Here is a 16,365-nt window from a genome sequence, read left to right on the forward strand (position 1 = left end):
AGTAAAAACACATCACATGCATATGCAAATCTAAGGTCTCGTCTTGATGCTAAGTATGAGTTGTACTGATCTAACAAAACGTCTGGGATAATTTGTTAACTTCTATACATTAATCTTGCCTCTGGATCTAAGTTCAGTTAAAAATACACCTAGGCACAAAAATAGAGTGCTTGTTATTATTAAAACAAATAGAAATCTTTACGGACATTTTCAAAAGATATTTTAGCCATACAGTGCTAAATAGATCAGGTATGCCACAGCAGTGACCAAAACACTTGAAGGTTTACATGGTGTTATATTTCTCTTATATATTTGTGACCCTGAGTCCCTGTAGTGAACCATACTGGCACTTTGATCTTCACATTTTGCAGCATTTACATTCTCTGTGTCTTGAATGAAAGGGGAGGTGGGTGAGAGCACATTGCACTGCATGGAGTATTCTCCACCTGCATCATTCAAACAGTAACACAAGGGAAACAGATGGTTATGGATCATTGCTTGGCAAAGACACTACAGTACTTGATGATACACTTGCTAAGTTTCAGTTAAGAAATTAAGTAAGCAGAAACTGTAGATATTAAATAGAAAAACCAGAAATCTTCTTTAATCATGGTATCTTTTGCCAGAAGATAGCTTCAGGACTTATTAAAGAAGGAGCTAGGAATCTCTTCCCTTAGTTTTCACGTTTCCAAGGCTCTTCTTCAACAACACTGAAGTCTGCAGATTTGCCATTGGTTGCCAGAGTTACCTGCAAGTAATTATCATCAACAACCGACTTAAAGGCCAAGGCACTTTGACAACAAAGTCATGAGTTTTACACGGAAGACCATGATATTTACAGGAATTACATACACCATGTGTTATTATATATAAAAAATCTATTTATTCAGAATTCACAACACTCCCAATTAGTGAGACTCCTGTTCATTTATTATACTGACTAGAAAACATTAGCAGTAGAAAAAGGTTTCATCTTTTCTTTGCCTTTGATGTAGTTGTTTTTTTTAATAAATATTTCAGATTCTACTCCTTTCTATCTCCTATAGATTTCTCTGGATTATTTAAAAAACAGATTTTCTTTTTAATGTAGAAAGTCATATTTTTTCAGTGGAATTCCTTAGCAAAGCAGGAAAGCTGATGCAAGGACATGAAAAATATGCGATGCCAGAATAATCATAGATATATATCTATAAAAACTCACCTACAATGACACCACCTTTAAGGAAACGAAGGAAAAAATATGTTGTGAAAGTATTGTCATCATACCACTATTTCTAACAAAGTAGTGAAAGATTTTGACTATAGTCAGACCAAAAATTGATAGTAATGCTATGTTTGTCTCACACAAAGTACAGCAAAACACCTTGCCTGTAAAGATATGTACTAAAATTTTTTAAGTATGGTAGAAGATCTATAGTGATCTATGAACTCACAGTAAACACTGGTATTAACAAACCCATGCTTCAAGAAAGATAGCTCCAGCTATCTTAAAAAATTTAAAGGAGGTAAAATGTCAATTTAACTTTACAAAAGTGATCTAGATCTTTATAATTGTGAAAGAACCTTTCATTTAATTCTAAATCAATGGCTCACTCTTTCCTAATTTACCTTGTAAATTAACATCCTCAACTTCAAAAGAAAACTAAAAGACAAAGCTGAAATTCTCCAGGCTGGATAAAGTAGATGTATGGAAGCACTGGGAGATGGAAACATGACAAAATAACACTGATTTTTTGAAACAAAGTCAAGCTTTTTCCTTAGATAGTTAAAAGGGGGAAACATGCAAATACAGGAACGAACAGCTTATTCAGAAATGAAAACCACAGTCATGTGAAATATGATAATAAAAAAATACAAAAATATCATGCAATAACCACTCTACCCCCATATAAAGGTAAACTACTTATTAAAAATATACATTGACCATGCAAAATTATAAACTACTAGCGTTATACATGAAATATATCACAGAAAGTAAATAGAAAGGACATGCTAGTAGATTAGCTTTTCCAGATTCTGACCAGAGCTGCAGTGAGCTTTTCAATCCACCAGTGCATTTGACAGGATGAAGAGATGTCTCTCCAGATTTAACAGCTTGCTGTTTTGAAGCCCCAAATCCTATACTCTGTTGTTTTTGCTACTGTTGGGATAACACTTGGGATCTGTAGACCACTTCAACATGATGCAAATGCTTCGCGAATGTCAGCATATATTCATAGTTTATAAAGTAGACTAACATCACATCGTTTTGGCAGCTTGCAGATGGACATACGGACAAGACAAGTGACCTGCTCAAAGTCAGTCTTGTGCTCCATCCCGTAAACCCTGGCTCTTCTCATGAGTTAAAAAGTGTAAAATGAGATTGCAAGCAAAGCAAACCTAAAACAATGAGAAAGGACAAACACTTCTAGTTCATAAATATGCCAAATTTTAATTAAAGGATGTGCTTAAGACGACATACCACATCATTAACCCACGTTTTTGAAGTAAGCTAATGCCTCAACTGAGAGAAATGATACGAGAAACTGAAGGAGAAAAGAAAGTGCAGTACATCAACAGGCTACTACTTTCTGGCTTGTCTTGAATCTCTGTGCAAACCTGAGACTGGAAGGAGATAAAATTATCAGTATTCAGTTCCATGAACTTGATTCAGACTGATATATGGTAGCTGAACTTGTCTTAAACCCACTGAAATTAGCATAGTCTATTTCACTGAAAAACAGTTTTCCAAAAGTCCCAAAAGAAGTTAACCAAAAAAGTGCCTGTATGTGCCAGTGTGCTTATTTTTAATGAAAAAAAGTCCTTTACCAAATGAGATCTTTCTTTTCAGGGAGTTTCTTTTTTCCTTCAAATTTTTATCTCTTCTAAGTCTTTTCCTTTTTTGAGAAATATAAATTAATTGCAATATTTTATTTTGTGTAAGCATGTATTCTCTTTCCATTTCAAAAAAAAAATTATTTAATTTTTCTCATGGAAAAAGAATGGGTCAGAAGAAGAATGGGAGAGCCATATCAGAACAAAATGTTTTCATTTTAAAAAATCATTTTATTAAAAACTTAGAAGATTCAGGGAAAAATTGAGGATAAGATGAAAGTTCGTTCTTTCCTGAATTCAATACTACTTTTCCCCTGGAAATTCAGGTTTGGCCTGACATTATCTAGAAGTAAGCGGTAGAAAAAAAATATTCCACATTTCCAGCCAGGCTGGAGACAGGTGAAAATGATAAATTAGGACTCATATTTTCAATATATATGGTGATCTGCTAATGGACTTAGTGTAGGCATTCACAGTTAGATACTGGCTCAGTTGTGGCAACGGGAAGATGCAACAGAATCTGTTTGGACAAATGGCTAAGGTAGCCTCACTGGCAAATTCACTGTGTCAAAGACAGTGTACAGGATCAGATCACACTATTAATAAATAAGTAAAAAAAACCACTACAAAATGAAAAGTTTCAGCTTGTTTCATTCTCTTTCTCCTCCTTTTCAAAAACTCTTGATTTTAAACTGACCCATCCTAGCAGTGAGTGCTTAGTAAACTTTTAACCACTAACCTCCCCAACTGTTTTCTCATTCAACTGGTGGGTTTTCTCAAGCTCACTTTGCTCTGACAAAAACGTTATTATTACTATTAAAAATCCACGTTAGTTACAGCAAGGACTAAAGAGAAAACATGATGTTTGTGTCTCAATGACTCAGGAACAAGGACAGAAGAAAAGAGTAAGCATGCTGTATGAGTGCAGGAGCATTGTGATGCTAAAGTGCATTCAACATGTTCATCTCTAAATAGCATATCATGGAAGGCAGCCAGCAAATGACACCACCTGCATTTTATTTGCAGCTATCCTCCATTTGAGTTGGCAATTAAGTTCTCTGTTGCCATAGAAAATTAAGTAAATGTCCATAGAAGGTGATGCCATATTCTCTGTGTCTTGGCATATTCCATAATACATGGTATCTTGCCTTTTGATATGTAAACAATGTACATGATTTTTCCCCTCAAATGACAACTTTTAAGAGTGCAAAAAACCATCTTTTGAATTGCTCAAACTCATTGAAAATGTCTGGGGTTCATGGACCTTGTTGTCACATTGTTATTTGCAGAACGATTTGAAAAACACATGCAGGTTAAAAAATAAGACAAAATAAAGCATGCAGTGCTATATACATGTCTCAATATCCATAAATGTGAAAGGTACCTTGCACTCATCTACTATGACTGAGTTGTGAGCTGCAAAAACACATTGGTTTGAGTTGTTTTCCCTATGATTTTTCATGTCGTCATAGATTGATTGAGTCTTGGTCATTTCAATGTCTTCGTGCCCTTTATGATGGGAATCAATGGTGTCAAGTTCTGCCTTGGAAAGGTGGTAGACAATGCCAGCACCAAAAGAATCCCCCACTACATTGACTGACGTTCTCATCCGGTCCCTACAAAACAAGCAAAAGGCAGAGGCTGAATCACATGAGAGGAATAAAAAGTAGGGCATGGCAGCCCTGTTAATGTCACAGTTACTGCATTTATTTCAGAAAGTATAAGGCATCTTTAAAACAGAAAGATGGGAGCTTTCAAGTGAAATTGGAAAAGCTTGCTTTCCCAGGGGACTTGTTCTGATAGGGAGGATGTGCAAACTCCCATGTCCCAGCTGCTCAGACTCATGGATTTTGGCAAGGAATTTGCGCTAGCGACAGAGCCAAACTGCAGAGCTGTGCTTGACTGAGGTCTCCCCAGTGCCTGCTTCTGGAGCTGGAGGTTCCAGTGTCAGGGTGCCAGGCTCACATCATGGCCCGTCGTTTAACCTAGATTTATCAGAGCACTGAACTTAATGCAGCCAGAGAAAAGGATTTTGGATCTGATGAAGTGTTCTCATTTTTGGGACAGATGAATGAATGGCCTCTCTCCCTTTATTCTCAGTGAGGAAATTAAGGGGGAAAAAAAAGCCTGAAATATCTCCATAAGACTCAGGCCATTGAAGGTCCTCTCCTGGCACCATCTTTACAGATGGTCATCAGTTAGCATGGCAGCATGCCCACTCACACTATTGTATGCCAGGGCGCAGCACATAAGCCACCCAAATATAGGTCATGGCCCACCAAACAATGAGCCAGTGACAGGATTTCGGTAATGAGTGCCCCTTGTAGGAGGATGCCAACAGAGGCTCACATGCTTCATCACAAAGAAATGTGCTTATCAGCAGTTCCTGGACAGGGTGCCACTGGACAGACGTGCCACTTTTCTCCTGTCTTGTTTTTAGAGTGTGGCTTTAAAATCTGTCAGCAGTGAACTCATGGTTGTGGATTTTCCCTGACTTCAGAATTCTGCCACAAAACCTGCTCAAAAACCTGCACAAATGGGAGATGGTCTTACAGAGCACTGCAGGACTATGGGCTCCTGCTATCTTTCCTACTGCAAGTAGGCTGCGTTACACATGTTGAAATAATTTACAATATACTTTGCCTCTTCACACCTGAACTAAACATAAGGCTCCTCAAAACCTTCTGCAGAGGGTTGCAATCTAAAGCTATTGCAGCAACTGAGTCCAGCTTTGTCAAATAGGTCAGAGAAGCGATTACACTGATTAATTCTCAGAGGTATGTCCACAAAGACCCATTTACACAAAATAGTCAGGTTGAACAGTGTGGACGTTTGCCAAGTGACAGTAAAGTCACCATGTGAGACCTCATTTCCCATGACAGTGATTAATTCGAAAACACTTTTTCTAGTATTTCTAGTACTTGATTTGTGTGACATCTCCTTTTCCTGTAGAACACTGAGAAAAAAAAAAACATAAACATATAAACCCCAAACTGATAAACATTCATTACACATGCCTATTCACGGCGATACGAGCTTTTGAGCCCTTTTAAACATCTTTGCTTTAAATATCTGTAAATCTGCCTTTTCTAGCTGTGGAACTGTATTCCCTTTCACATTTCTCCTCTCTCTCTCTACATTATCATGCTTACATATTTGGAGTTTGTAGTGCAATATCTTAGTTGAAGCAGTTAATTATTTTTTTTTGTCATCAAAAGAATACCCAGAAGGAAAAAAACTCTCCAATAATCTCCCCAAAAAACAAATAAAACAACCTATAGGAAGAAAACATCTTTCCAGTTCTGCTTCACACAAATGAAATGCTTTAGACAGTTCTCATCCCATGCCTGCGAAGTGTGTTTTAAACCTGGTCAAAATGGCAGAATAGGATAACATGAATTTCCGAGTGTAATTTTTAATTAAGATCCTCAAATTAACTGAACCTGGCAATACAGCTCCACAAAAAGAACATCTGCTTAATTTTTTTTTATATGAATGGTATTAAATTTTGAAAAGATTCACTGATGTCAGACAACGGAGAGATAGTATAGGACATCAGTAAAAACAAGGTGGAGAGAATATCTGATTATAATTGAGGCACAATTCAAATACTGAAAGAGTCACTTGAGGAGATGCTCCAGCCCATATGCATGTACCACTGGCTAAGAGATTCAGTGAGACAAACTGCACGCTGCTGCAGAACACACTGTACTGCGTGCACTGAAGTAGAAAAGTAAGTTCCTTACAACTGAAAGGACAAAGTCTCGACTGTCAGGAACCAACAGCAAATACCACTGACCTCTTTTGGGCCAAAGAACACTCCGAGAAGAACAAAGAAGACTGTGCTTAACTCTTTTGTTAAAAACAATGTTAAAAACAACCAAACAAGTAATTCCAGCTATGCTGGAATGATATAAACGAAATCAATATAGGAAAGCTGCAGTCTAGTAAATGACTTGCACCAACACAGCAACTTCTGCATTGTCCGTAACAGCTTCTGAGAGGAATAACGGGACTGAAAGTCAAAGTTCTCTCTCAAAAGCCAACTCAACATCTGGTAAGAATGGGCTTTGGAATAATTGGGAAGTAATTCTTTATATCCTGATATGAGTTAATGCCTCATTTCCTCAAACTGGCATAAATCAGAAGAACGAGAAGCTTAACGATGTAGATGAAAGGAACAGAAATGAGAAAAACTGAATCAAGCTTCGTTATTATTAACATCATAGTATCTATATAGCATGCAAAAAAAGTTACTCCTGTTCCCTGAAAGCTTGAAAACCCAGTATATCAACCTTACTAGATTATAGAAAGGAGATTGAAATCTTAGCACACCTGCTAAGTCAAAGAGCAAGTGACATGTTTAACTTGCCTTACCTCTTTGTCATTATAGGAGAGAGCTCCTGTTTTCTACAGTTTAACTGGACTTATATAAGGCCCTGTTTATAACATCCAAACATTCACTGGGTCTGAACATTCTGAATTTAGATCTAAGCCAAGGAAAAGAATCAGAACTCAAGCAATCTTCTTCTGAGTTACTGCATGAAGGTTTAAATACCAGATCAGCCATCCAAGCCCATTTTCTCTAATTCCTCTCTCTTCGCTGCAAAATACCACTGTATTTGAGGTTGTGCTATGATATTTACTAAGTCAGTCTCACATCTGGAAAGCAGCCAGCTTCTGGCTAGAGCAAAAGAAGCTGGTTTTATTCCAGCTGTTGGCATAGAATGACTGTCCTATTAAATGTCACTGCTGTGTTGTGCTTATTTTTAAATTGAGAAACTACGAGAGTTGTAAAATCTTGGGAAACCTGCCTGGTGAAAGAGCTCACACTGTGTACGTACGCGTGGGAGGGGAGAAAGTTGAGCAACCTAACCTCTAAATATTGGAGAGGCTTGAGAAGAAATCAATACAGAAACCTTTTGGCTCCAATGTGAAGGAGAGAGTGCCAAGTTTAAGGACAATTATGAGACCCCAGCCAAAATACTATGTTCATCTCTGGGACCTCCAGCATAAGAAGGACATGAAACTATTGCAGCGGGTCCAGAGGAGGGCCACAAAAATCACAGAGCTGGAGCACTTTTCCTATGAAGATGGGCTGAGAGAGTTGGGGTTATTCAGCCTGGAGAAGAGAAGGCTCCGGGAAGACCTTCTAGCAGCCTTCCAGTACTTAAGGGGGGCCTACAAGAAAGCTGGAGACGGACATGTTACAAGGGCATGTAGTGATAGGAGAAAAGGCAATGGATTTAAATGGAAAGAGGGCAGATTTAGATGAGACATAAGGAAGAAATTCTTCACTATGAGGGTGGTGAGGCACTGGAACAGGTTGCCTAGAGACGTTGTGGATGTCCCATCCCTGGAAGTGTTCAAGGCCAGGCTGGATGAGACTTTGAGCAACCTGGTCTAGAGAAAGGTGTCCTTGCCCATGGCAGGGGAGTTGGAACTAGATGATCTTTAAGGTGTCTTCCAATCCAATGATTCTAGGATCTTAAGAAGACAATGTTTGCAAGTAAAGAAAATATCTTTTTATGACTTTTCATTTCCGATATTCCTTAGGTCTGATTTGTGTGCCCAAGAGCATTCTCAAAAGTTAGCTTATGTGTCCTCTCCTAATATCAGTAATGTCAGCAGCATGGTTTTCCACATCTCATTAAATCATCATGGCTACCACAACACGATCATTGGAAGATGGAAAATAAGCTATTAGCTATTGACATATGTTAATTGGCACAACACTTCCACCAACAAACTTTTTTTTAACTTTGCAGCATTAGTGGCATGACACAGAGCTTTTAATCTCCTTTTTCATCTCTTTTCCCTTTTCCTTCTACCTTTCAATTCTGAATCACCCTGCAATTGCACTGCTAATTGTTAGGCCAGAAGGATCCACACCCACTGTTTGTGCTGAAAGGTTCTTTTGCCTGGCATTTATTTTCAAAAGACACCTTGAAATATTTCTTTCAGAATTACTATCCTTCCTATACGTACATTCATCACCGCTACAGCTCCACAGTACAGACATTTTTATTTCCTAAGCAGGATTGGATGAGCCAGCGGTAACAATGCTGCTGAAGTCAAGCCTGAAATGCAATGCCTACTAGTGGATCAGAACTGCTGGTAAACTTACAGCTCTGAGGTTTGCTAGTGTGGGCAGAGCTTCTCAGTCAAGAGGAATATTTTTAAATGACATTTCCCTAAAAAAAACCAAACCAGTTAACCACAGGCTCCTTTTGCACATCCTCCTACCAGCTGCAGAAACGTACCTATTTGCCTTATTTTGAGAGCCAGCAAAAACAGATATTGCAAATGAGTACGCAACCTCCCAGCTGCAGATTCCTATGCCACTTTCCTGTTTTCAACCATGACCTCATAAATGTAAAAAACCCACAGAATATCACACTTTTCCCTACGCCAGCTGTACTCTGACTGCTGAACCCTGCCTCATTTCAACATTCTGAGTCACAATATCATGGCATTCAGTTATATATAAAATATGTAAGCCATCTTCTCCCTTTGCTTTCCCAAGCTGTGAATTCCTTTTTCATTTTTCCCTGAGGCAGAAATTGGAGCTACGTGCTAGTCTTCACAACTCTTAGTGACAAGATAGGGAATAACCGATCAAGTACAGCAGTAGATCCAAAATACATGTCAGAGGACTGACCAAGTTCTTGAATTCTTCTCAATAAGCCAAAAGATAATGATAGAATATTAATTTTCTATTTTATCTTCGCATTCTCAACTCTGCTATTCCTTCTTGCACAATTTTAGAAGTGTGTTTGAGGCTGAAAGCTACCACAAGTGGGCAGCTGAGGCTGCCAGTGTAGGAGGAAATGCATAAATAGTACAGAGTGGTACTTATATCTCCCCTTCCGGGCACCACGGCTGGCACAACAGAAACATATGTCTTTACTATACAAAAGAATATCAGGGGAGAGAGAGCTGTTGACCAGAATACACTGTGCTGCAGCAGTACAGGACAATATAGAAGCCTCTAGAGGCCATTACAACTTAGAGGACGACTGAGTCCCTGCCAGCTCTGCGCAGGTGACAGAAAGATGCCTACATTGTCACATGATCACGAGAAAGCATGTGGCTTAGTACATGCTCTGTCTGTATTTACAGCTTCTGTATTCAAATGTTGAAGAACAAAAGCCTTGGAAAACTATCTGTGGATTAGCTGTTTCTTGTCGGAGGACCTGCAATGGCACTGAAGGGCTTTGATCTCAAGTCCTTGAAAATGGAAGTCAGTCTTTCCAGTTTGAGGGACCTGTCAGTAAAATCAAACTAAGGAACAATGTTCTATACCCTGATCTAGAACAGTTTCTTTCTTAAAAGTATATTACTTTCTTATGTACAAAAAGAAACAGACTTTCCCCATTATGAGGATAAAACATTCGATATCACAAATGCCCAAATCACCTTGCTGACAACATCCTGATGGAACCTGCATTTTCAGCATTTGTCCTTATTTTAGACCAGAAGTGTAAGAAACAGAAATATGAGAGCAAAGATCAGAAAACTGCTCTTGACCTATGTCTGTGATGGAGAGGCATCATTAGGAAGAAGAAAATACATGTGTGTGAGCCCAAGGGTCTTCATCTGACTTCAGTAGCTCTGTAACAATTTGTACCACCTGAGAAGCTGCTTTCAGTGTCTCCTACTTCGTCAAATAGTCTATTCCCTTCTTTGCTTCATCTGTGGAAGAGAGTCTTACAGTTCTATAAGATCCATGAGTGAAAATCACTACACACAAGAATTACTTCACTGCTTTTTTCGCACCAAGCAGTGGAGTCATCACAACTTACAAAAGCCAGTCAACAGCAACAAGCAAACTGATGTCCTGGGTAGGGAGACCCACTGCGGTAAGGATCAGCAGCATAGTGACAAGTCCTGCGCTGGGAATACTGGCAGCTCCAACACTTGCAAGGGTGGCGGTCAAACTGCAAAAACAAAAACCAAATGGAGGTAGCAGGAAGAGGAACATACACTTCCACTGCATACTCATGTGATCATTAGGAAAGTCTTATTTTTAATTACTTCTTCCCAGAAAACTGACGACTATATGATAAATCATGGTAAGCTCAGGCCACAGTTTTCACGCTTGTGTTTCTCCAAAAACATCTAATAGGGGAAGCCAGATCTATGGGGTTTGTTCTGAGAGTTGTAAGAGAGTGGTCTAAGAATTTTAAGTTCTGTAAGCTGGTTATGACATTCAAATCTTTGGCCTGGTGGTGTTTTCTGAGTTCTATCAACACATCCAGGGTGTTGAATCCTGCATTTTCATCATCCAGACTTGCTGGAGTTTGGTGGCTACAAGTTGAATTTTCAGGGTGGTTCATTTCTGTTTATTTACAGTACTTGACGTCTGAATTGTGAGGTAATGGCTGAGAGAAAGTGGTTATTATCAATAACAGAAAAGTAAAAGTCTTGGTATCCAAAACTCCCACAGTACAAGCCAGTGGTGTACCAAGCCTAGACACAAATTACCCTAGACAAAAAGGCAAAATTCATCATACTGTTTCATAAATCCAAACCTGTCTTTATTTTTGCCTCTCTTATTTTTTGATGAAGACCAGTAGAGTGAATGTCTGTGCTTCAAATGTTTGTAAAAATACAACACAGACCATAACAAATATCCACATCATTAGGCAATCCTATGAAGAACGGAAAATAAATTTGTCACAGAACAAACCAAGGAGGGAAAAACAGGGAAGAAAAGGAGAGGGAGAGGGAGGGAAAGGAAAAAGGAATAAGGAAAAAGAAAAAGGAACATGGAAAAAGGAACAAGGGAAAATGAAAAAGGAAAAAGGAAAGAAAAAGTTCTCTCTTGTCTTTTTAAACACAGAGATGAGTAACATGGTCGTACTTCTGTGGGTGTACCCAACAAATCTGAAAGTACTTCCAACGCAGAAGTAGGGAAAAAAGGTCTCTGTGGGGGAAATCCTTGGCTGTTAGTCACAGAACTAATTTGTGAGGATGTTAGCCTGATTTAGAGCTGGCAGATGGCTGGGTCTGACTCAGACAATCCAGGCTGCAGTGTGTTTGTCAAGTGTCTGAGCTAGGGTGTAACCTGGCCTACTAAACTCCCAGATAGGTCCAGCAGATAATCAGGCAGGATGGTCTGCTCTGCTGTCAGGCTCTGCGTCCAGTGCCAGCTCCTCAGGCACTCTCAGCCGGAATTGGTAAGGGGATACTTGGAAGCTCTATGAGGAAATGCTCCTGCCAGCCTTCCCACAGCAGTGCTTACAGGGCTGGAGGGGAACGCAGCTAGCACTGTTTGGGTCTACACTGAGTCTGGCTTAGCCACCATTTCCAAGATCACCTTCTCCCAAAGAAGACAGGAAATCAGAGGATCTACATGACCAATATGAAGTTACTAGGGGTGATCAAAGGCTAATTAAGTCTTCATGAGTTTGTCTGGATCATCTGAATATCCCCAGTATCACAAACTGGATTTGGCAGACAAAACCTAATAATCTTTCATTTATTTGTATTGCTATTTTGAGAGATAGTTCTTGTCATATTGTTGTAGCAGACATGCTATACTGCATGAAGAGAAGAACCAATGGTCTTACAGATAGCCCAAAGTTGCTGCCTGCTTAGTAAACGTGAGTCACACAGCTGGCTATGCCAGCCTTGAAATGGTGAGATCAGGAAGAGCTAATGGGTCAGTCCCTCAGAGGAGGAGGAGTAACTCGGGTACAAGCCTACCAAATACCTTGGACAGCAGGTGATTCCTGATTTGAATTTTCCTGGTCTTAATCTAGTTTAATATGTGGCATCTCTGAAATAACTGTTTCCAGTCTTAACAACAAATACGCATCATGCAGGTCTAGCATCTGCTGTCATCAGAAGCAGCCCTGAACCTTTTACAAACCTTGGCTTTACTATATCAGGGGTTGGGGCAGGAAAAGAAATGGAAAATGTGGAACTAGTATAGTTGGGCAAGAAACATAGAATTAGACATCCCTTTGCAGGAGTTTCTTCTGTGTTAAAAGAGTTTCATAAAAGAAAAGTGGGTTTGTGAAAACTACAGGAAGAAGGCGAACTTGGCAGCCTTTACTTCTGGTTTCCATTTTAACTAGTCAAAATGTTAGGCCAGGTGTCTTCATCAAGTTTTCCATTGTAAATTAACTTTAGCAGCAGCAGTCATAACTGCCACTGTTTTTTATTAGTCATCCTACCTAATACGTCTTAAAACTCCATTACAATCTCCAGTCACTCCAATCCATTTGCAATGGGTACTTTCCTTTGTCTTTCCAGATATTCAGCTTAGTCCTAGATATTTGATATGAAAAGTCTAGAGCTAATATTTGCTGGGTTAGAGACAAAAAGTCTGGGAGTATCCTGACCATAATGCAGGCAATCTCACCCTCAGGCTGAGCTGTTCTCAGTTCATTTTGTTTGCTTTCACCGAAGTCACAGAAAAAGTACAGGCAAGTGTAAATACATAGACACATTTTTTAGGTACACTTTTTTCTTCCAATGTATATAAATAGATACATTCTAGAAAGTTAACGCCCCAAATATCACTTGTAGCATGACTCTATACTAAAAAAGGCATTGCAGTGGACAGAGTGTGCTGCATTTCACATTGTATTGTCAACTGCACAACTGTGTAAAACACCACCAGCATGTGCTAAGGCTGCAAAATGATAGAAAATGCATGTCACCAGAGAACCAAGACCTATGTATATGACATTCCTTTGCATGTCATTATTAGAAATCTATGGATTTCACAACGAATCCCATAGCTACTGAGAAGACATCCAACCCAAAGTTTTGCATTTTACAGTCTGTAGAAACAAAGCCTACAAGTAGTTTGAACTGACCTCACAGTAACTATTTGTCCTCCATCCAGCTCAATTCCATTCATCTGTGCTATGAAAATGGCAGCCACAGCTTCATAAAGGGCAGTTCCATCCATGTTAATAGTTGCTCCAACAGGAAGAACAAACCTTGTTACACGCTTATCAATGCCTAGATTTTCTTCAAGGCACCGGAACGTGACAGGTAATGTTCCAGCACTGAAGGAGAGAAAGGATAAAAGTAGAGAAGATATAATTACAATATATTATATACTCACAAGGGAACAAAGCCAGAAATTCTGCTATCATTGTTTACATTTTCTACTTCCACTTTCTGCTGTAATTCAAGTCTTTTTTAGTCAATTTTTAAATTAAGCCTACATTTAGCTGGAGGTGGGACTGAGGCCAAGACAGGAACATGACTTAAAGTAGGGATGAGAGCTTGAGAGAGTGTAGATGAATTTTTCAGACTCATTTATTAATTATTTAATAGAATCATAGAATGGTTTGGGTTGGAAGAGACCTTAAAGATCATCTAGTTCCAACCTTCCTGCCACAAGCAGGGACACGTTCCACTAGATCAGGTTGCTCAAAGCCTCATCCAACCTGGCCTTGAACACCTCCATGGATGGGATATCCACAACTCCTCTGGGCAACCTGTTTCAGTGTTTCACCACTTTCATTGTAAAAATTTTTTTGCTTATATCTAATCTAAGTCCAACCTCTTTCAGTTTAAAGCCATTGCATTTTGTTCAAACAGAGAAGTTCCAGGTGTTTTCTGATGGACAGAACTATAAGTATAGGAAAAAATCCTAAATTTCTTTGATTGTGAATTTGCTCTGAATGGAGAAATCAGTGTTGCATTAAGGAATGAAAAAGCCAGGCAAAAAGATACAACCCCGTGGAGTTCCCAGACACTAGAGGACCAGAAAGGATATAAAGCACAGCTGAAGGGTAGGAAAAGACACAAAAGACGGCTGGAAGAGGGGAACAGCTCCTTGCACAGATCCATGATGCCTTCTCTTTGTGGGAATGGTTCAGCCTATTACATTCACTTGCTCAAAATAAAACACCTTCATCAAAAATACTGCTGAAAACAGAACATATCCTGTAGATGCAAGTATTTTCTACTTCTTCCCTTCCCTAGCAGGTCTGCCTGTCTCAGGCAAAGGACTTGCTGCAACAAGCATAAAACCCAACACGGGAACATGTTTTAGTTCCTTACTTTTCTGTGTTATCTCTGAGGTCAAGTCCATCACTAAATGAAGCTGGTTGTTGCCTGAGAAGCTGTTCTGAAAAGAAAGCTAACCTGGAGAAATTAATTTTAATTAGTGCTTCATACAGAAGCAGAGGGAGTGCCTCTGTTGTGGTTTATCTGCTTTTCTTCAGTTGAGTTGTCAGAATTTCTCAAAGGTTTTCACTGTTGTATCCCACTAATTCTGGTGTCATTGGCCCTAGAAAAATACTAATTTACTTATAGAAGAGTAAAGGACTAGACTCACCAAATTTTCTCAGATAAATACTCGCAGCATATTGTTCCTAGTGCCTTGCAACTTCAGGGTCTTTCCAACGCATTCATTCATCCACTACCATAGAGATGCTATTGGGTACAAAAAATGTAATCTTTCCATTTCACAGATAATTAAACCATGGAAAAGGGAGATTTAAGGAATGACTGAGATACCTGACTCTAAAAACGTAGTATCATAATAAACGTCCTAGGTCATCTTGAACAAGCACATGAGGCTGACCTATCCCACATGGGATTTATGGAAAACTAAACCTCTTCTGGACTGGCAGATGCCCAAGTCACTTCCTAAATGATTCCTCTTGTCTCACATGTATGGAAACATGAGTTAGAAAATATGAGCTTCTAGATCCCTGCCTTGTGCTCAAATGATCAGACCATTCTTTGTTTACAGACGTGATTTTTGTAACAGATGTCAATAAGCCAGATACACAGTACCAATCACTTGTGTTCTAGGATCTTTACAAATATATTTGTAATTATGTTTTATTTTACTGTGCTTTTAATCAAAGGTATGTAATTATATTTGTATTCTGTGGGTTTAGCCAAATCAGAGTGAATTCATACTCTTGTAAGTTACTCTGGCAGCTCTATTTATAGCAGACAGTAGAAAATATCTAGTGAGTCATTAACCAATAACTACTACTCAGTTTTCAAGTCAGTTCCAGGATCACTTTACCTCCTACAGCAAAGATATTCCTCTATCTTATTAAAAGATAAATAGAAAATGTAGTTCACTGACACACATTAAAACCCGAGTCAGATAAGGTTCTTTTTCTTCAGAAATACAAGTCCCGCCTCACCTTTATTGTTACAAATCAGACCATCAGCACAAGGTCTGTACCAGCCATGGCCACCCACTGTTGCAATGAACCCCAGTGGGCTCAGCAGGCATGGACTATGCAAATATCTTCCCCCTTCAGTTCTGCCACCATGAGCAAGGCCAGGTGGGCAGGCCACAGAGACAAGGTTTCTCTATTAGAAGAGCACCATATGTAGATGCTTTCCATGGCTCCTCAACCTGCCAGAGAGCTTTAACAGGTCCCTGAATAGGAAGCATTTGCCACTTTCAGAGGTACTAGGTTAGACCGTATGATGGTGACTGTTGTCGTGTGGTCACTTGTCTGTGGTGCTACGAACTGGTCCACTGCTGCTTAGCCAGTAATACGGATCTGGATAGCAGCCAGGTGGTAATGCTAGTATCCAGGGATATCT

At 39.2% G+C, this 16,365-nt stretch overlaps 1 protein-coding gene across 1 annotated transcript in view; it reads right to left on the reverse strand.

The window, feature by feature from the left end:
* Nucleotides 1-673: 673 nt before the first annotated feature.
* SLC1A2 (solute carrier family 1 member 2) overlaps nucleotides 674-16,365 on the reverse strand; it is a 31,617-nt gene continuing 15,925 nt past the window's right edge. The window contains exons 7-10 of the mRNA XM_086612846.1: nucleotides 13,647-13,841; nucleotides 10,620-10,754; nucleotides 4,199-4,430; nucleotides 674-748 (exon numbers count right to left, since the gene is read on the reverse strand). Of these exons, the coding sequence (XP_086468972.1) occupies nucleotides 674-748; nucleotides 4,199-4,430; nucleotides 10,620-10,754; nucleotides 13,647-13,841 (637 nt within the window). The remainder of the gene's footprint in view (nucleotides 749-4,198; nucleotides 4,431-10,619; nucleotides 10,755-13,646; nucleotides 13,842-16,365) is intronic.

Source organism: Tauraco erythrolophus, chromosome 6, assembly GCF_009769465.1.
Source record: "Tauraco erythrolophus isolate bTauEry1 chromosome 6, bTauEry1.pri, whole genome shotgun sequence".
NCBI lineage: Eukaryota > Metazoa > Chordata > Aves > Musophagiformes > Musophagidae > Tauraco > Tauraco erythrolophus.